Source organism: Manis pentadactyla, chromosome 8, assembly GCF_030020395.1.
Source record: "Manis pentadactyla isolate mManPen7 chromosome 8, mManPen7.hap1, whole genome shotgun sequence".
In the NCBI taxonomy this organism is placed as follows: Eukaryota; Metazoa; Chordata; class Mammalia; order Pholidota; family Manidae; genus Manis; species Manis pentadactyla.
Window position 1 is genome coordinate 105,686,637 of NC_080026.1, and position 22,145 is coordinate 105,708,781.

General features: G+C 41.0%; 1 protein-coding gene across 4 annotated transcripts in view; it reads left to right on the forward strand.

The window, feature by feature from the left end:
* Positions 1-22,145, forward strand: part of PLCE1 (phospholipase C epsilon 1) — a 323,016-nt gene that overhangs the window by 226,645 nt on the left and 74,226 nt on the right. For all 4 annotated transcript variants that reach the window (XM_036886335.2, XM_036886337.2, XM_036886338.2 and 1 more), the window contains exons 5-7: positions 6,840-6,985; positions 11,528-11,786; positions 13,453-13,658. In XM_036886335.2, the coding sequence (XP_036742230.2) occupies positions 6,840-6,985; positions 11,528-11,786; positions 13,453-13,658 (611 nt within the window). The remainder of the gene's footprint in view (positions 1-6,839; positions 6,986-11,527; positions 11,787-13,452; positions 13,659-22,145) is intronic.

Consider the following 22,145-nt stretch of genomic DNA (forward strand, 5'->3'; position numbering starts at 1 on the left):
GCGCTCTACTGCCGGCACAGCTGCTGCCATTCACTACTACTCTTGATTTAATGAATTCCTTCCTTACTTACACTTGCCCAACCTGGCTGAGAATTCTTTCTCAGAGTCAAGAATCCTCCCCTGTCTGGAGTGAGGTTTCACCTAGTGCACGGGGGAGACCTCTGCAGATGCAGCTGCCTGACTTCAATACTACTATTTAATTATTTTCCCCAATTGAAACTCTAAGCTCCCCAAGGGCAGGTACCATGTCTGTCTTGTTTGCTGGTGCCCAGCATGGTGCATGGTACATCATAATCAGTAAGTATTTGTGAGAAGGAGGGTCATCAGATCTATTTGTGAAGGCTTTTTTTTTCCATTTGCAAATTAACAGCACTTTGACTCAAACCTGCTCAAAGAAAATAAAGGAATTTTTTTGTTTACATAAGTGGTATTGTCATAGGACTTGAGGTATGGCTGGATCTATGAATCCGACTAATCTCTTCAGGACAATGTCGTTGATCTTCTGTGTTGGCTTCATTCTCAGGCAGGTTTTCCTGCTTTTGTGGCAAAGACAGCTGGTGAGAGCTCCAGCTTACATCTTTGCAGTTTACCATTCCAATAGAAAGATTGTATCTGTTCTCCTGATAGTTTCAGGGAAAGACTCAAGGAGGCTTGTTGGTCTGACTTGGGTCATATACCCACCTTTGAACAAATCAGTGAGGCCAGGCCTGAAGGCAAGGGAAGAGCAGCCCCTGCATAACCTGTATAGATTAAGGTGGAGAAAGGGTGATTCAACTAAGAGATACTGAACTGTTTAAACAGAACAAACAAACAAAATCCCCTATATGTTCACAACACAAGGAAACAGAATGAACACTATCACTGAGAAAGAAACAGGAGAATAGGAAATGACACAAAATATAGTAGGATCGCAATGTCAGACACATGAGTGGTGGGCAACAGTGAAACAATGCTGAAGATATAAATTTAGATCAGATGGTGCCAGACTTGAAGGTCAAAATAAAAGGTTAGTTTATTCTGCAGACAATTGTGATGCAATTGAAGGGAAGGACAAGGTATCCCAGATGTGTTTAGGGCTTCTCCAGAAGCCACCTTTAGGTGCCTCCCTTTTCCCCTCTGTGTCCCTTGTAAGCCAAGAGTCATTAGTGGAATCATGCCTAGCAGGGCAAGGGGTTCAGGAGACTCTCCTGCAGCCACTGTATGTCAGGGATGATGCCTGGGTGGATGTACCTTGCTGGCCACTGCATCCTCAGTACTGAGAGCCCGGCATGAATGAGTCATGGCCTCTACTTTAAGGAGCTTACAGCTAGGCGAGATTGCTCTAGGACAAGATCCTAGAAATATACCTCTATGTACATATACATGAATATGTAATGTGTATGTATGCACATGGGATTATGTGATATCAAAGGGGAAAAAAGGAGATATTTTATTCCAAATGAGGAGTCAGGGAAGCCTTCAGGGAAGAAGAAATATGTGACCTGACTTCTGTTAGGAAAGGCTTGTGCTCGGGGCACAATCCCTTCTCAAGGCAAGCACAGCTTCTTCCTGGTCCAGCCTCAGACTACTTCCTTGTGGTAAGGAAGCAGGGCTTAGACACTCCATTCTTCTGGATTTCCATGTTCTGTTTCCCAGAATTCAGCTTCTCTACCACTCAGGTAACATTAATAGCAGCCCCAGGCCCAGCAGTGAACATTTATTTGGCCTTTAACTGCACATTAAGCATTGTGTTGAGATCTTTAGATACAGCCTCGTTTCACCATCACAGTAATTTTATGAGGTAAATATTACTATCCCCATTTTAGTGAAAAGGGAATTGAGGCTGATAGGTTGGATGGCTTGCCTGAGGGCCATGCCCAGGGAAACAGTGGAACTGAGAGTCGAATGCAGGTCCTCTCGGCTCCAGTGCCCCCGTTCACCACTGTGCCCTGCTGCCTCCCTCTGGCTTCTTCCTAGTTCCAAGTTGCAGCCCCAGTCTCAGGTAGTTACAGAGATGGTGACTTGCAGGACTGGAGTGGTACTACACGAATGATGCTCGAGTTCTGAATCAAGACTCTGGAATGCCAAAAGGGACACTGAATTCCTGGGATAGATCTCAGCTTAAGTGTGTGTGAGAACCACCAGGGAGTTATCTAAAAATGCAGTTTCTTAGGCCCTGCTCTTAGTCTGATTTCTGGGTCTGGGTGAGGCCTTGGAATCTGCATTTGAGAAAACACCCTACCACCCCAGAGATTCTGTAACCAGTGTGCCACATGCTGAAGACTGCTGCCTAGGCAGGTGTGTGTGTCTGTCTGTGTGTTGCATGTGTGTGCATGGCCACATACTTTTGTTCAAGGGTTGTTTTAGTAAAGCTCCATGAAGGACAGGTGTATGTGCACTGCACGTAAACTACTTCAGAGTAACTTTGTCTTAGACTTTGTCTTATTTATATTTCACCATTTGAGCCCAGCCTTTGCAGTTAGGGTGACCAGATACACACTACCAAGGATCATCTTTCTATGAAAATTCCTGCTCAGCATATTCAAAAAAAATTTTTGGCAGAAAGTAATTTGAACCCTTTTTTTTGGACCTGGGAACAGCAGTCGGAAATAACCAGGCCTTTTCGCAAATATAATCCCTGACCGTTTGGAAGCTGAGAATCCTCGCTGCCCACACCTCCTGGGACTCTGCATGGCCTGCCTGTTGGTCAGAGGCATCGAGCATCCCCACACTGGACATGTGGGAAAAGATGGTCTCTGTCCTTGAGGATTTAAGGCCTGGTGGGGGGTGAGGGGTAGAATAGACCCATGTGAAAGAGGCACCCAAATATAAAAAATAAACCAGATGTAAATCCATGCAGCTATGAGAATCCCAAGTACAGACACAACTTTGGACTCAAGGTCCAACATTAAATCAAAGAGAAACAGGAAGTTGAATGTGAGGCACTAGGTGAGCCATCAGAAAAGCCTCCGTAGAGCCATGACAAAGTACAAAGGAGACCCAGTCTGTGGCCTGCTTACCTTCACTTTCCATTCTGGCTTGTTTGCCTGTATGTGGACACCTCAGGCCTCAAGTTCAAACTCCATCTACACCCCACCACCACCTCCCACTGCCTCTTGGCTGGTCTTTGGGCCTAGAATTATGATCTACTCTTAGGAGGACTAACCCAGATAAAAGGCCTTGCCGGTCTGGAAGTGGGCTTGAGCTATTTGTATTGGAGGTATGGAGTTCTGGGTCCACCCGGGGTGAATGGCCTGGTAGTAGGTACACAGCCACCAGGCAGACATGTTCCCTCCATCCCAGACCTTCTCACTCTGTGTGGTGGGGCACAGCTGGACGAAGACTAACTGGGTCTTCTAAAACATGGGGCCCAGGACAGGGATCCTGATTGCATGGCTTAAGGGCAGTTCTTCCTAAAGGATAAGTGGGCATTAACTAAATCAAAGGTTGGGGGTTGGAGAAGCCTTCCTGTAGAAGGAGCAACCAGTACAAGATCCCTGAGATGGGGAAAAGCCTTGGTCACCTCTCTAAAAGCAAGGGTATGGTGGGGAGCCAGGTGAGGTTGGAGAATGGACAGGGGCCTAGTGGATCAAGGTGAGGATTCAGTTTTATAAAGGACACAGGCAAGATGTCTTGGATCAGGGAAAGGTCATTTTGAATGGTACAAGGACATTCCTTCCAAACTGAGCTTGTGTCAGACCAGTAAGGTATTTGACGTGAGGAGAGAGAGCAAGTTGTTCGGTTTGGCTAGGCCTTAGAGTGCTGAGAAAGGCAAGAAAAAGAAGAAAAAAAAACATTTGGAGAAGAGCAATTGTGGAGGAGTTATGGGCATGTACCAAGGGGACAGGGTCATAAGGGTAAGCACAGAGAATCTGGCAGGGACCCTTAAAGAACTCGGCTGGGGGCCAGATTCTCTGTCTATTCTGTACTGACCATAGAAATAAGGCAAAATAATTTGCACATTTAACATCTTTCTACTCTAGGGATGCGCCCTATGCTTGAATCATAGTACTTTATATGTATGTGATTTTTGTGTTTTTCTATGTGATTTCAGTGTCCTGAATTCCTTTCTGGATTGGCAACAGACACTATTTTTTCCACTTCATAAATATGACCACCATTTGTGCTTTGGGCAACATTTTATTGTTGTTGCCAAATCCTTGTTTCCTTTTTGTGTCGTGTATTTTTCATAATTAGTGATAACCCTCTTATTACTTATGCCTCTGAAATCATGAATACATTAGACTGCATGAGAATTGTCCCTGAAGTCTGTAAGTAGATGTTGCTGTGTGTATGTGTGTGCATGTGTTTATGATAACAGTGCTTACATAATCTCAACCACCAGGCCCTGGGGACCCAAACTCAGATATGGAACACTTGGTTTAAATTAGGTTTCCATGTGACATATGGTATCACAATTTTTTCCCTAGCATTGTGGGAAAGTATATGGAAATTGTTTGTCTGATAGGAAATAAATTTGGTCCGTGATCAGGATAGAGGCACAAACCATGTGGTGGTCTGCACCTGCTCTGTGAAGCAGGCCTCTCCAGGGGAAGATGAGTTAACCCTTTCAGGCCACTGGACTAGTAAGTCACTGTGTGGTACCAAAATTGCCTGAAAAAACAGTGACTTACCAGAAACAATGATTTCCCATCAATTTCAACAGGAAAGGAGCTGAAGTTATAGAAAGAATATAGCAGAGGCCTCAAGAATTAATGCATTGGTGTCTTTGAGGGACTTTTTTAATTTCTTGGGATTTCATTTTTATTTGCAAGTCAATGGGTTTGAATCTCCAGCTCAAAGAGTTGATGATTTTGATTTTATGATTTTAAGTATTTACTGATGGTTTTCCACAGCAGTATAAGGCTCATCAAAAGCAAATCACACTTAAGGAAGAATTGGGTGGAAGCACCAATGACACTCAAGTCTCTATTGCAAAATAATTTCTTGCTCTAGAGAGCCAGTGTTTCACACAGGTTACTATTAACTGGGTAACTAGGTGAGGGGCAAGGTGTGGAGACACTGTGCAAAGGATTGCTCATAGCTGCAGGGCAATAGTAGACTCTACAAGTCCAGAGCAGGTAGGGAGCAGAGGTGCATGCTCTGAGCCCACTGGGCTAGGGCTGGTCTCCAGGTGGCAGGTGACCTGTCACATTTTGCCTCAGCTGATTTCGAAAGGGAAGAGGCAGATTATTGCTTCAGCGCTCCTAGTTGGTACCAGAATATGACCCTGTTTTTTCACTGAGAAACTCCCTGTTGCTACTCTTTCCCTGTTTGTTTCTGTGTATAGAGAGGAAAGAATTGTTCAGCATCAATCTTTTCTGTTGTGCTTTTTTCATTTCATTAATCATTTTTTGGCACTTTTCTCAGTCTCTTCTCTTATTCCAGCACTGTCTTCAAATGTTTCTATCTTAACGGAGTGCCTATGAGGACCTAACCAGTGCCAAGTTTAAATAAACTGTCACCTTTATATCACCATATCACCAAATGAAAGAGCACCAGACTGGGAATCCAAATTTTGACATCAATAAGAATTGTGACCTCAGAAAGTCTCTTCTCCCATGAGCCATAAAGTCTCCATCTGGAAGAAAATGGGGTCAGACTGCCCCTTGTGGTTGCTGCCAGAACTAAATGTCATTCATTCCTATCTTTTTATCCACTGGGGGTTGGTTGGGGGCCATAGACCTTGAATTCTTTGTTCCTGCTGCTGCCTGGGTCACCATGAATTCTGTGTTCAGGCCTCACTCTCACTCAGGCCAGGGAAATAGATTGATCCCCAGGTCTCTGCATGTCACTGAACCAAATGTAGCTAATGGGCCATGTGAGGTTAAGACAAATGCTTTGGTTTGTTAACAACTGAGCTTATGAGCTCAGAAATCAGCCAGCATGGAGAAATTAATTTAAGGGAACACTAGTATCCAAGCACCAAAGTATCAGTAACAGCAAAATAATCTTAGAGATTAAGCAGAGGATTCTGAGACCACGTGTCATAAAGAGGGGACTTAGTAGCAGATGATTATTAAATGTTATACTCCAGTCTGTGTAGTAGAAAAAGCCAATCATATTAGTATAAATTCAAGCTCAGAGCTGGTGTACGTTAGAGGTGGTGTATACACATTAGGCACTAGTTAGTCGTCAGTTGTGCCACCTTTGGGGGACACACCCAAATTCAAATTCAGGCTTTGCCACCTCTTGGTTGAGAACTTGAGCAAGTCTCTTATGCCCTCTGTCTCTCAGTTTCCTCATCTATAAAATGAGGATAATAATAGCCCTTGATTCTTAGGTTTATTGTTAGAGATAATTGAGTTAATATGTGTAAAGTGTTTATAATGGTTCCTGGAACATAGTAAGTGCTATATAAGTATTTATTCTCATTATTATTTAGTCATTAGGTATGTAATAGATTCTGCATTTGTAAAAGGTAGTTCAAATACTTTTTTGGTATTTTTTCATTTGATAGTATACATTTTACTATTTGACAAATGGTCTTTAATTTAGAGACTAATTGCATTGATTGCATTTAATCTTGCCATCCATCAGTCAAATATAATTAAGTCAGTATTATCCTTAGGTCTTATTTTCTTATACCCTGCTGGAATTTTATACAGCAGGAAGGATTTTCTGAATTACTTTTCTACCTCCTTATTTTAAAGATGAAGAATGTAGAGAAGTTAAGTGACTTTTCCAGAATCCCATAACAAAGCAGTGATGGAGTAGAGCTTTACTTCAGATCTCTGGGCTGGGTCCTTTTCAGTTCCTGATACTAAACTGATTTTTTAGAAAGAAAACATTTTCTTGTGAAAAAATATTTATTGACCTTCCAGGACATAGTTCAGTGAATGCTTCTCTGCATTTTCCAGGTGAGCTCCTGGGTGACATGGCTGATCCTCACAGCAGGCTCCATGGAGGAAAAGCGAGAAGTCTTCTCGTATTTGGTGCATGTGGCCAAATGCTGCTGGAACATGGGCAACTACAATGCTGTCATGGAGTTCTTGGCCGGCCTCAGGTGCGGGCAGTGGGGAGTAGAGTTATCTAGGTACAGGTTTCTCCTACCAGCTGAATAACACCGAATTAGTTGCCCTGGTAACCACATTTCCCCAAACCAGGCATTTGCTAGTGATTATTTGGGGAAAATATATTATCCTCTGCTAGAGCCACAAGCCCCGTCCCTCCCAGATGCTGCAGACTTCAGCCCCTGTGGCCAGTTGGTGGACCTTGCAGGTGGCGACTACACAGTCATGATCACCTGCCCAGTGAAGGTTCTCACAATAAACAAATTCGCTTCATAACATTATCAAGATTTTTGTTTGATTATTCAGGTCCCTACATAGGGATTCGGGCTTGGGGGAGGAGAGGAAAATTCTGGGTCGGAAAGTTTTTTGTCCTTTTGAACTTTCTTAACTAAGAATAAACTCAAATAATCATGTCATTGGCATTTAAAATGGCTGTACAAATGTAGCAGGCATGGCTCAAAAGAAGGAAAAAATAGAAAAAAATAATACTGGGAGAACAGGAGATGATTCAGATGATTTGGATGATTTGATTCTCTTTCTGGTAAATTTTCTACAAAGAACCTGTGTTACTTTTCTAAAAAAAAAAAAAGAATGATCAGATTATGATAAAATATTGCTATTTTAATTGATGTTTATCGTTCTGTTTTGTTTGCCAAGCTGGTACTGGCTATTGGCTAGGGACCTCACTTCCTCTCTTCTGGATGTCACTGTATGGCAGCCGGCTCCCTCCAAAGGGAACGATCCAAGAGAGGAAGGCAGAAGCCGCAGTGCCTGTTCTGTCCTCCCTCAGAAGTCACACATGGTCATTCTGCCGTATTGTACTGGTCAGCTAGGACCAGCCCTGGTTCACTGTGGGCGGTAACTACACTGAACCAGGGGGTGTGGATCATTGGAGGCCATCTTGGAGGCTGGGTACCACATACCGTGTGTTAGAGATTCTTATGATATGAGAATGGCCTCAGAATGACCCCTGGAGGCCTTGGGTGCATGTGACTTTCAGACCCAAATTAGTTTGAATTAAAAGTCCATAAAGCCAGGTGATTCTCTTGGTCGAGAAGTAGCCTCAAGCCAGGCTAAATCTCACCATTGATTCCTGTGCATTTAGTCTTATACCCCAAGCCCACTGCCACCTCATGTCATGAGCTGATATTTGGCTTAAAACTAAAGTAGTCTTTATGACTCGATGAGTAAAAGTACCAGGTTTAATAGCTTTTTTCTAGAACATATATACAGGAGATGAGTTACTAGATATTCTTATGATGGAATGATTGTGGAGGCAGAGCTCATGTGTGCACTTTCAGGCTTGAAAATATTGAGATTACAAGTAATTTAACTACATCAAGATAGCTAGTTTTTAAATTATTTTAGCAAGTAGATGGCAGCAACCTTATTGTTAAATGACCAGTTTTCTATAGACATTGTACATTTTGCTCCCTCAAACTAAATTCTCAACTGTTTAAAGAAAACATTAGCAGTACAAAGATTTACATTTAGCAATATTTACTTAATCACAGTGTCAAAAATTTTAAATAATACACATGAACAGCAGTAGAAAAAATGAAGGAAATCACGATGCCTCCATACAATGGAGTATTATTTAGCGCCAAAAATCATGTCTGAAACATTTTTAATATCGTTGAGAAATAAGATATAATGCATAAAAATATCTAGGAACAACACTGTCTGTACTTAACCTCAGCAATATGTATGCAACAACATTTATAAAATATTTATACCACATAGACATGATGTTATTAATGTTTTACTGGAAGCAAATATACCTAATATTACCTATGGATGGTGGAACTGTGGGTGGATTTTTTCTATATTTTTTTATTTTCTAGATTTTCTAATGAGCATCTAGTATCTTTATAATCATAAAAATAAATGAAGGTTTCAAAATAGGGTCAATTCTCAATCTAACGAAAAAGTCTTTAATCTTTGCTGAGGTTTGTCTTTTGCCTCCAAGTGTAACCAACACTACTCCACTTCTCATGGGAAGAAAGATGATCCCGTTCATCTATTCACTTTGTTTGTTTATGCCTCCTTTTCATGCCGCAAAAAGGAGTCTCACCACCTTATAAGAAACCAGTTGTAGAATAAGCTGGACTTAGTGGGGTGAAATAGGAAACAATTTTATTTTTCTGACCTGTCAGACCAATCTGCCTGATTGGCTCCCCCTCACCCGATTCTGGATTCTCTCTTGGAAGATCCTATAGTATTCCCAGTCATTTGTTTGGTTAATAAGCTGTCTCATTCTATGCTCATGAGCATGAATGGATCTCAGAAACATACAGCTGTGCAAAAAAAACCAAAAACATTGCCTAAGAATGTACACAATGTGACACCATTTATATAAAGTTTAAAAACACACGAACAATTCTCAAACTACTTAGTGATACATACAAGTATAAAGAATTGCAGGGGAACAAGAACACTAAAGGTCCAGTCACAGTCCCCTTCGGAGAGGGGGGGTGGAATACCTGCTCATAGAGGAATCCACTGGGGCCTCAGTGATGTTATTAATGTTTTACTTCTAAACTGAGAGGTTGGTGTGTGGGTGTTTGTCATGTTCTATTTCTTAATGTCTTTGGATGTCTTATATATTAAATAATGATTTTTTCAATCCTGCCTGATATAATCAAAATTTCACAATTAAAAGCTTCACCTTTTCCCCACATTGTGCAACCAACCAGTCTCAGAAACCTGGAGAAGGGTGGGAAAATATGGTTTATCTTTTCTCTCTGCACTCCATCCAACTCAGGGTCCCTACAGAAAAAGTGGGCAGGAGAAGAAAGAGGAAGAGAGCAAAGGTCTTACTTGACTGGGTTGACTGGGACAGATGTAATCTGGCCTCAGTGCTCCCGCAGAGGGCCACATAGAGGGGCTTGTGGGGTTTCTTCCAATGTACTCTCACTAATTTCCCCACCCCCTGTCCTATCAGTGTCTCCCACTGCACCATGACCTGGCAAGAGGCAGTGCACACTCAGTCCCCAGGAGCCAGCTCTGGAGGTCCTGCCCTAACAGGCTCCACTAGGATCAACTCCCCACAAGGTCCATTTGACTCACAGGAAACACTCAGTGCTTTGCCCCCACAAACTCTGCAAATGCAAGACCACGTCCACTGGAACCTCACATTGCTGTTGGGCAGCTCCAGGCAGCCTCTCATCTTTAGACTTTCCCAGGCAAGAGTCAAACACACCACCAGTCTGTGTGATCACCAAACTGCCCAGGACAGAGGTCCACCTCCCCATGGAGTTCACCTGAAATCCCCTGTGCTCAGGGTGGTTTTCCTCCTTCTCAAATATAGAGCTCTGATGCTTTCCAAAGAAATGCTCCTTACCAGGCTGCTCAGATCCAGTTCCTCTGCACAGGTGGGTGGAGGGTTAAAGACTGCTGAGGACAGAGCGGTTTGGTTACCCCTTGTGACAACCTGCTGCCTCTCTTTAGAAGGTGGGGTACAAGGTCACCTGTTTTTCTCAGAACAATTTCAAAATAGGAAAGTCCCATTTAACATCCTGTTATGCAAATAATACTTAAGATAATGTTCCTCAGGATGGGCCAGTGGCTTAATGTCAAAGCTGAATTCTATTAAAACATTTCTACAAAATTGGGTAGAACAGACTTCAGGTATATTGCTGAGGGACTGGCCTAATCCAAGGATAACATTTAAAAGATGAAGAGGAGTGGATGGATTGTGTTTTCTGAAGGCAACCCCCAGTAGCTATTTGCCCACTAGGTTTCTCTTTTGGCTATAGCTGCCAGAAAAGCTGAAATCAAAGTTAAGCACCCACCATCTGGAATTAACTCCTTCTGTGTATGTTTTTGTTTGTGTATGTCCTACTTAATCATGTGTTTCAATTGATTAAAGTAATATTTACATATGGGGAAATAGTTGGGGGTACAAATCCTAAGTAAATATTAAAATATAAAGAAAACTAGATGAAAAGAATAAATTTATGTGGAACTTAGGCTTCTTACTATAAACTACAGGCAGCCCCAGACTTACAATGGTTTGACTTAACAAATTTTCATCTTTGCAGTGGTGTGAAAGTGATATACATTCAGTAGTAACCATACTTCAAATTTAAAATTTTTATCTTTCCCTGGGCTAATATGTGGTCCAAGCCTGCCTCGTGATGCTGGGCAGGGCAGCAAGCCTTGGCTCCCAGTCAGCCGTGCAATCAAGGGCAAACAACCGCACACTTACCACCACCCTGTACCCACACAACCGTTCTGTTTTTTTCTTCCAGTACAGCATTCAACAACCTACACGAGATATTCAACACTCTATTATAAAATAGACTTGTGTTGGATGATATTGCCCAACTGTAGGCTGATGTAAGTTTTCTGAGTACATTTAAGGTAAGAGAGGCTAAACTATGATGTTCAGTAGGTTAGGTGTATTAAATGCATTTTCAACTCACAATATTTTCAGTTTGCAGTGGGTTTAGCGGGACAAAACCCCACTATAAGTTGAGAGATCTGTACATTATTTCTCCTTCAGGCTAAAAATATGTCATTACTTGTACTAGGTCAAGAAAAGTTTTAAAAATGTGGCAGTTTATGGACCAGTCTGATCTGGAGACCATGAGGAGCCTGAAGGATGCCATGGCTCAGCACGAATCTTCCTGTGAATACAGGAAGATGGTGACGCGGGCGCTGCACATCCCCGGCTGTAAGGTGGTCCCGTTCTGCGGTGTGTTTCTGAAGGAGCTCTGTGAAGTACTGGACGGAGCCTCAGGCCTCATGAAGCTTTGCCCGAGGTATAATTCCCAAGAAGAAACTCTAGAGGTGAGGCCTTTCAAAATCCTCAGGATCTAAAGAGTCATTGTGGCCACCTGGCTCATCATTCACCGAACCCAGAGAAAATAAATGATTGAGCCCAGGGAGATCCGTTGTTACCAGTGTGTTGGTTAAGTCCTTGGAAGTTCAAGAGAAAAGAATGCCAACTAGCACTGTTTGGGGCTTGATATTGAATATCAAGAAGTAAGCTGCAGCTCTTACTTCTGATGGGAGAATCTTCCTGATCACAAATAGACAATATGAGCTTACAAACCACTAGAAAGCCTCTGTGTTACTGGAGGATATATGGGAAATAAAGCAAAGCATCACATTTAATGGGACAATGTGTAAGTCCAAGTGGAAATGGATATTGTTCTCTGATTTTTTTTTTAAAGGTTGATGGGGTTTTCTTCTCTCTTATTGGATGGGAATATCTGTATGTAGGGGATAAGAGAAGTCAAGTGAGAGTTTTGACTTTTCCAGATCAGTGGAAGAAAGAATGGGGGGAAGTCAGCGCTGTCCTCCTTTCATCCTTTGAGGGAGGTTGCTGGCGAAGCTGGGGCCTCATCTACAGGAGAGCTCTGGGCTCCTGCTCACAGCTGCCTCCACTCCCTGAGGCCCACTGTCTCTTGTTCTTGACTCTCAGAGTGGAGAGGCCATCACGTGAGCTTGGATCCAGGACGTGGGGCATTGGAGGGAAGGGCATTGAGGAACTAGAAGGAAATAAGGAAACCTCCCTGTATGGTGTTTAGAAATAAAAGAAGGGACTAAAATGGGGAAATGGTATGGAGAATTTTGAGGAATTCCACTACCCGGAAGTTCCAAACCCAAATCTAGGGTAATTGTTACCATGGCAACAGCACCGACTACTGACTCTGCATACACACACATACTTACATACACCCCTTCTTGGTGGCAGTGGGAAGACTCTCCTGAAACCTCAGCCACTTCTGTGTCACCTGGAAACAAAGGCATTGCTTGCTATTAGGGAGCCCCTGACAGGTACAGGCAACACTGCAGGCTCGCATCTTGCTGGTTTATCAGGGTGGATAAAAGTACAAGAAATGGAGGAGAAAGCTTAGAGCAAGCCCTGCAAACTGTGCCCTCACAGGCCCTCATGCTTTAGAGGGAGAGAACGCCACTTCCTGCAGCCCAGCTGCAGCTCTTACTTCTGATGGGAGAATCTTCCTGATCACAAATAGACAATATGAGCTTACAAACCACTAGAAAGCCTCTGTGTTACTGGAGGATATATGGGAAATAAAGCAAAGCATCACCCTTTCTCCTGTTTTCCTTGGGCCCCAGTAATTTTATCCGGTTCCATAGAATAATAGATTTTTGTCATGATTTTTCTTGATTCTCACTACAAGAATAAAATAACCCTGACCTTCCTCTGTAAAGTGGCTAATCTTCTCCCTAGGGAACCTTGAAATAATACTGCTTTTTGTGTCGTGAATTTGAAGTAGAGTGTTTCCTAGAGGGACTAAAATTGTCTTAGTGAAAACAAGAGTGAGTTTTGATATTTCATGTGGTGAAATGAAAAAATGTTTTTCCTGGAGGTTCTTTTTTTTCCCACTATTTATGACTATTATGATTTCATTTCCCTAGCCAAGTAGGTTATGTAGACGTAGCATATGAAGTTGCAATAACAAATTCTCGATATATTTTTCTCTAGTTTGTAGCTGATTACAGTGGACAAGATAATTTCCTGCAACGAGTGGGACAAAATGGCTTAAAGAATTCAGAGAAGGAGTCCACTGTCAACAGCATCTTTCAGATCATCAGGAGCTGCAGTCGAAGTCTAGAGACAGAAGAGGAGGATGGCCCCAGTGAAGGGAGCAGTTCTAGGAAAAATTCCTTGAAGGATAAAGCCCGATGGCAGTAAGTTCTACATTTTTAAAAAAGGAATTCTCATTTCTTCTTTTTCCTTCTTCAGTTTGGTTTCAAGTAGACACCTAATAAAAACCCACCACCTTATCAGTAAGACTTGCTTCTTTATCTTCCAACTTTACCAATTCTGAACTCAAATTTACCTTTCTAATTTTATGCTGCATTCTAAAATTACTGCTCATAACCAAAGTGTCCATTAATAGATGAATGGATAAAGAAGATGTGGTTACATATACACAATGGAACATTTTTCAGCCATAAAAAAGAAAAAAAATCCCACCATTTGCGACAACATGGATGGACCTAGATGGTATTATGCTATGGGCAATAAGCCAGGTGGAGAAAGACAAATACCATATGTTTTCACATATATGTGGAATCTGAAAGAAAACAAAACATCAATAGACCATAGACACTGAGAAGTGACTAGTGGTTACCATGAGGGAGGGATTAAGGTGGGTGAGTGAAGTAGTGAAGAGAATATAAAGAGGCACAAAACCTCAATTACAATATCATTTAGTCAGGGGGATGAAAGTATAGCATAGAGAATATAGCCAGTGGTTCTGTAACTACACTAATTGGGGTGAGGATTTAATAATGTATATAACTGCTGAATCACTATGTTATATACTTAAAACCAATACAATATTATATATCAACTATACCACAAAAATAAATTTAAGAGAGAGAAAAGAAATAAAAATAATATTACTGCTCATAATTTAACTTTTTGCCACTTGTTATCTCTTAAAAAAACCCCAAAACTAGACCTATCCTGTCATTTCTAAAAACTCAACAAATTAAATTTTGAGGATTAGGACCATAATTTATTTATTTCATAGCTTCTATAAGAAGTTTTTATTAATCACTGGGTGGAGCACAGGGACAGTTTTAAAATACTTGTAAATCAAATATATTAATTTAGTAGGGCTGGAGTAACATCCAGAAGTCAGTATTTTTGGCAGCTGCCCCAAACCTTTGGGTTATTCTAAGTCAGGTGGTTCAAGGAGCTCACATTCAGAAGCAAGGCTCGGTGAGATGGCATCTGCAGTTTTGTAACTGTTCAGGCAGGTATTATAGTCTAGCCAGACATGCTTACCCACAACCAAGTGAGAAGTTCAGAAATTAGTGGTCAAGCCTAACTCGAATGGCAGAGGCTGGCCTAACTGGAGGGATAGTTTAGTACTATCCAAACTATTAGATCTACTGGCTTTGACATGTTTGCCACGAAAGGTTTTATTTGTAGTCAGTACTCATGAGTCATACCTTGCAGTTGTCTTGGCGTCCTGTTCACACGTGTGTGCATGTGTATTACATTGTATATTTTGCAAAGTCTGTCCTGGTTGTTTGGGTGTGTTTGTGAGCCTACATTGGGAAGGACAGCAGTATTTTTGGAAAATAATTTCTCTGGAATTGTAGAGCTAGATCCTCAGAAACTGTTGTGAACACAAAAATGTACGCCTTATGTCTGAATCCCTAGTGCTATTGTGTTTTAAGAAGGTAAACTTATATACCAGATTTCTCCAGTCTTTGGTCTTTCTTCCAAACCTGCCTTCCTCGCTTATTCTCCCACAGAGGACCCAGGTGCTCAAAGGTTAACTGTTACTGCCCTTTCCACAGTGTCTCAGCCTTAAAGCTCAAATGTCTCACAAGTAGCTTCTACTAAAATTTTTAGAAGTTAATCTCAAATCAAACATTATTTGAAAGTTTTCTCACTAACAGTTTGCTGACATTAGTGGCAATCTATATTTAGAGGGGACCATTACAAATAAGAACATGTTTCTGCACCAGAAACATCTTATAGCCATTTAAGTCCTTAATTTGTATCTACCTCCTTCTAGCTATCTGAATATATATGCATCTATGTATATATCTACCTCTTCCCAAAGAAGATTTTATAGATGCTTATAAGAATAAATATAAATAATTGAGAATGCTGAGGAAAAGGAAATTAGGGTAGGAAAAAATAGAACATATTGAAGTGTGTACTATGTACTTTTTTATTAAAGTATCATTGATATACAATCTTATGTTGGTTTCAAATATACAACACAGAGTTCAATAGTTACCCATATTATTTAATCCTCACCCCTTCTAGTGCAGTCGCTGTATATCAATGTAGTACGATGTTACAGAATCATTAACTGTATTCTCCATGCTGTATTAGCATCCCCATGACCAACTTATATCGTGATTGTGAATTAGTGTGCGCCTTTATCCCCCTCATCTTCCGCATCCACCCACCCCAACTCCTCCCCCATGGTAACCACTAGTCAATTCTTGGTGTCTGTGAGTCTACTGCCATTTTGTTCCTTCTGTTTTGCTTGTTTTTATACTCAACAAATAAATGAAATCATTTGGTATTTGTCTTTCTCCACCTGGCTTATTTCACTGAGCATAATACCCTCTAGATCCATCCATGTTGTCACAAATGGCAGGATTTCTTTTCTTTTTTTATGGATGAATAGTATTTCATTGTGTATATGTAACCACATCTTCTTTATCCATTCATCTGTTGATGGTCACTTAGGTTGCTTCCATATCTTGGCTATTGCAAATAGTGCAGCAGTAAACATAGGGGTGCATATATCTTTGCGAATCAAGGATTTTGTTTTCTTTGGGTAAATTCCTAGGAGTGGAATTACTGGGTCAAATGTTATTTCTATTTTTAGTTTACTGAAGAAGCTCTATATTGCTTTCCACACATTTGCAAAAATTTACATTCCCACCAACAGTGTAGGAAGGTTCCTATTTCCCCACATCCTACTATAGACTTTATAGCAACTAAATTTGGTTCTGAGAATTCTTAGTGGCTAAAGAAAAGAGGGAATCAGGATTCATTACAAGTTTCACAGCATTGTAAGAAAAATCAGATAGATGTTCGGGAGAAGCATGCCTTTTCTTCATACTAAGATCTGGCCAAATTCCTTCATTAAAGCCTACTACAAAGGATATGTTATCCTTGAATAGATAAAATAATGAATTTCATATGTTGTTTTTTTTTTATAACAATCTTTGCTTCAGGATGTGAGTGTCTATATGGGTGTGTACTTTAAACTTTCTCAAGTACTTTTAGGAGTTCTGCCTTATTGAGCCTCAGAGACCTAACCTCTGAGTTTTCCCCTCACCATCCTCCAAGTAATACATTTCTTACCTCATCCCTTCACCTCTTGTGAAATTTTTATTTGCAATTTTCTACTTGTTCTCTTGTCCCCTTCCTAATTGTTTTATCATCTACATCTTAAGAACATTGCTCTTCCACTTTCCATTTTCCAGACTCTGCTTCTAAGCACTCTTAGAAGGGGAAAAGGCACAAAAATGTAAATATTTCTTTTACAAGCCTGTGAAGTCATATTGAAATACATTGAAGCCTGTGTTCCTCAGTACCTGTTTCCTTGCCCAAGTGACTGCTGCTCTGAAAAGAACAACTTAACACACAGATGGGGATGGGAGTGTGTAAAAGAATTCACTGAAATCAGATCAGCAAGCATGGTTTCCCGGACCTTCCGGCAGGACTTGGGAACCCACACCTGAGGCACAGCCCCACTGGGTTATATGTGGCAAAGGGGTTTCCAGATCCCAAAACCCACAGGAACAATGCTCTGTTGTTGATTTGGCTGAAACACAGATTTTATAAACAATAACCTCCCGCCATGTGCCTGTGGCAGCCACCAACCCTGTGAAAATACTTCAAAGAAGGCACAGCCTCATGGTTCTCTGGTTCATTCAAGCCTGCAGATGCCCTTGTAATTGTTTTCAAACCTCTCCTGCCAGAAAACCCACTTGAAGCATTCACAGAAACCCCAGAAAAGTGACCATAAAAAGTTCAGGACCTCAGCAGGAATGGAATTGGGCTGAGAGAATCTCAAAATGGTGGATCTTAAGGTCAACCTGTCCAACTTCCCCAGTACAGGTGAAGCGGTGCCCAGATAGAAGTCACTTACCTAAGTGATGCCTAGCCGAGCTGGGACGTGAGCCTGACCACATGTCCAATTGCAGGGCAGAATCTTTTCTCCTGCAATGTTTAAAGGCATTTCTTGTCACTGTAGAGAGGCTAACCCTCAGCTTCTTTTTATCTCTAGTTTCTGTAGATTAGGAATATCTGGATTCTAAAAACATTCCAGTTACATTTTACATGACCTATAAATCTCATTAATAATGACTTTTTAAATTTACGAGCATGGAGAATAAATAAGCATTGCCTAAGTGTGTATGTGTAAGTCACGCAGGTGTAAGAGCAGCATGTGCCACCATTGTAAGAAATGGAAATTAAGAATAGTTAGTTGTATAGAGAAGAGTGCCAGGTCATACCGGAGCTCAAGTTCCTATTATCAATATTGCTGACCCTCTTTAAAATGCTGCAGCTTAAGAAGGATTAGTACATTTGGAGGAATTGCATAAAAATTGATATTAAGTTCAGACAGAACCTTAAAATGGAGGCTGCTTGAGATAATTAAGAGCTCAAACCTTGTAGTCCCATTGCCTGGGACTGAGTCTTGCCACTACCACTTACTATTTGTATCATCTGGGTAGGTGACATAATCTTAACTAAGCCTCAGTTTGTCATCTGTAAAATGGGAATGATCATCATTTTACATAATGATATAAAATTGCTTATTTTTAATGCTCCACAAGATCCTTCAGGTATAGCTGACTGCTTCAGCCCTGCCCAGGCCTTAACATGGTCTCCCTCCACAATACCCCAGCTTTGCTGGGGTTACTTCTCTTTCCTCTCTTCCAGTTTCCTTGGCCAGTACCAAGACCCAGGCCCACTCTGTGACCTGTGACAAAACCATTTTCCCACTGTCTGTACTACATTCAGTTAAACGTGTTTATCATCTGAAATTTGGACGCCATTTTCACAGAGAAGCAATGTTTGTTGTGTAGCAGAATGTTGACTTTGTAATACAATCTAGAAAATAATAATATTAGTAACATTCAACATGCTATTGTTTATTGAGATCCTGCTATTAAACAATTACTGTCCTAAATACCTTACATATATTAAATTATTTAATCCTCAAAACAGCTCCATTTTACACAGGATCTCATACCTAGCAAGGCCAGGATCTACCCTCTAGCAGGCTGGCTCTGAAGTCTACACATTACCCAGGTATAATAGGTACAATTTAGAAACTGTCTGTAGTTGAAGAAGGTGCTAGATTAATTAAAAGCAAGAACTTGCCAGAAGCAAGCTTAAAACTCTGGATTTTATTACAGGAAACAGTCATAGCAAGCCCTTTGGAAAAGGTATATATTTTCTTCTATCTTACAAAATTAAGTTAAGTCTTACCACTTGGTGAATCGTGTTCATGTAATCTATTTGACTTTGTGGGAAGTAATGAACCATTTTTAAGAAATTACATAACCGGGTTGATAAATAGCCCACTTGTCCCCTAATATAAGATTTTCTCATCAGGAACATTTAGAAAAGTGTTGATCTGTCCAGTTCTGATTTCTTCCTGGAGGATGGGGTGCTCCAGAACCTTTTTAGGGGTCGGGTACAAACCTTCCCCTCACCTCTCCTTTGTCTCCTTAAGTATATGACCTAGACTTAACAAGGTGGTTTCTTTGCTGATAAACCACATCTTTGATCTTCGGTTAATATAATTTGGTTCCTAAATAAGCTTTAATTTCCACCTTATTTCTTCTTGTAAGTGCACAGAAACTTGTCTCCTGAGTGAATCAAGCACATAAAGACATAAAATTCACTGTATGATCTAAGAGACAAATCTACTAGTTTCCTTCTTGAAATAAAATTGTAAACAGTTGCCGATTTTATCTGAAAGAATACTTTTTAATGGAATTGCTAACATGTAGCATTAGTTCTTTTTGTGTTCTAAAATAGAACTTGATGCTAACAAAGACAGTGTCCGTGCTCTCCCAGCTTACATCATCTCTGAGCAGCAGAAATGGGCTCTGGAAAAGCCTCATAATTTTTCTTTCCAGACACTGTTTTATGCCTATAGTTCTTCACTGGAAAATACTTGATTTAGCTGAGAATTCAGATTAAATGAATATGGGAAACACCATTTCTGTTGCTTAATTGAAATCAGAAGTTCTATGTCCAAATTAACATATGTTGTATTTCATGGATACTGACACTCACTGATTGATTTCTTTTTGCCCTTAAAAAATAACCAAAACAAGAATGTGACATGGAGAATGTGGAAATCATCCCAGAGAAAGGGAAAAAAAAAAAGATTAAACGACTTGTAGGTGGTGCTGAAAAAAGCCCCTCTAGAGAAACAGCTGGGCTGATTCAGTCTAGGGAAAAGGAAGTGGGCAAGGGGAAGGGTGAAACCTCCATGTACTTTACTGAGCTAGATACTGTACTGAATGTGTTATAAGTATTACCCTATATGAACTTTGCCATTACTCTGTGATGTGGGGATTGTCTTTGTACCATTACAGATAAGCAAAGTGAGGCTCAGAGAGGTTGAGTGATTTGACAAGGTCACACAGCAAATAGGTAGTGGAGCTGAACATTAAACCTAGGGTGACTCTAGAAGGCATATTCCTAACTACCATGCTCTATGTATGAAGCATGGACACAAGTATTATATAAGAGGATGTAAGTATTGGTTTTCTACTGTTACTGAGTGCAATTTCAGAGAAATAGAGCTAAGTTAGGCACAGATGATTTACTTTCTTTTCCTTCCTTCACTTTTTATTGTGACATGTATTTTTAAGAAAAGTGCATAAAATAGAATGCATCTGCACCTAGCACCTAAATCTCAATTTCTAATAACATTCTTCAATAAAAGAAAGCAAGACTCATTAGAGAAATGGCTGATTCTATGACTGGGGCAGGAATTACACAAGGTGATCCTGGATAATCTTGTGCCAGAAAGTAAAGAAATGCTTGAACACACACACACACACATGCACGTGCGCACACACACACACACACACACACACACACACACACACACACACACAGAATAATGGGGTTATGTCAAAGGACACAGGAGCCAAATGAAAGAGCTCCCAATGGTCAAAGCTGGAACAATGTGAGCAACAAAATAAAGTAGTATTAGATTATAACCTAAAGTATTAAATAAATATTCATAAGTTCATATAGGTAAATGATAAATAAACAACACATGAGAGAGAAGAGACAAATCTCCCTTGCAGAATTAATTATGAATAACTTATGTAGAGATGCCAAACTTTAGGAGGTAGTGGGTTGTGCATAATGACTTCCTTTGAAAGAAGAAAGTTTAGAAAAAAAAGAACTTCCATGGGACATGACTGACATTACTTAACCAGCTCCCTGGATATGATGTGATGAGAAAGGCACCTTGACTCTGGGGTCTTCCTCCCCAGAGACCAAAATCCCAGTCTAACTATGAGGAAAACATCAGGTAAATTCTAATTGAAGGACATTCTTCAAAATACCTGTACTCCTCAAAACTGTCAAGAGCATCAAAAACATGGGAAATCTGGGAAGCCACCATATCCAAGAGGAGCCTGAAGAAACATAACAACTAAATATAGTATGGTGTCCTGGGTGGGATCCCAGAACAGAAAAGGACCATAGGTAAAAAACTAAGGAAATCTCATTGAAGTACAGACTTTAATTAATAATAATGTGTCAGTATTGCTTCATGAACTGTGTCAAATATACCATCCTTATAAAAGATGTTAATAATAGGGAAACTGGATGTGGTATATACTATCTTTTCCAATTTCTCTAAAAATCTAAAGCTATTCTAAAATGAAAAGTTTTTATAAAAACTAATGCATTTGAGGATCACAGGAAGATGGCGGTGTGAGTAGTTCAGAGGAAATCTCCTCCCCAAAACATATATATTTATGAAAATACAATAAATGCAACTACTCCTAAAAGAGACACCAGTGGATACAGCACAACAGCCAGGATACATCTACATCTGTGAGAACTCAACATTACACGAAGGGGGTAAGGTACAAGCCACGGCCAGGTGGGACCTGAACACTCCCCCACCCCAGAACCCGGCGGGAAGAAAAGAGTTGGAACGGGGAGGCAGTGAAAGCCCAGTACTGCTAAACAACCAGCTCTAGAAATCCGCACCCAGATTGCAGACACAAGGTGCATGGGGTGCTGGATATTAGAGAAATGGAAAAGCAAAACCTGTGGGCAGGTCCCCACAACCAGCACCCCTGAGACAAAAGAAAAGTGGGTGCTTTCTGCAAATCTTAAAGAGACAGGGACCCCATAGCTGGATGAAGTCTTCCTGGCACACTTAGCCAGCAGCTGGGAATCCCGGGGAACCTTAGGCGCCCTAAACTACAGGGAGGCAGCACAGCTCTGAAGCCCCTCACAAAACTATGCAGCCTGCCAGTCGTTCCTCCAACTGGCGCGGACCCCGACACACCGGCCCAGTAGCGGGAGAGTGGCAGCATGTGCCGGGGGCGACAGCGCCAGAAGGGATCAGGAGCATATCACGTGCGCCAACAGCACCAGAGGGGACCAGGAGAGGCTTGTGTGAGCCC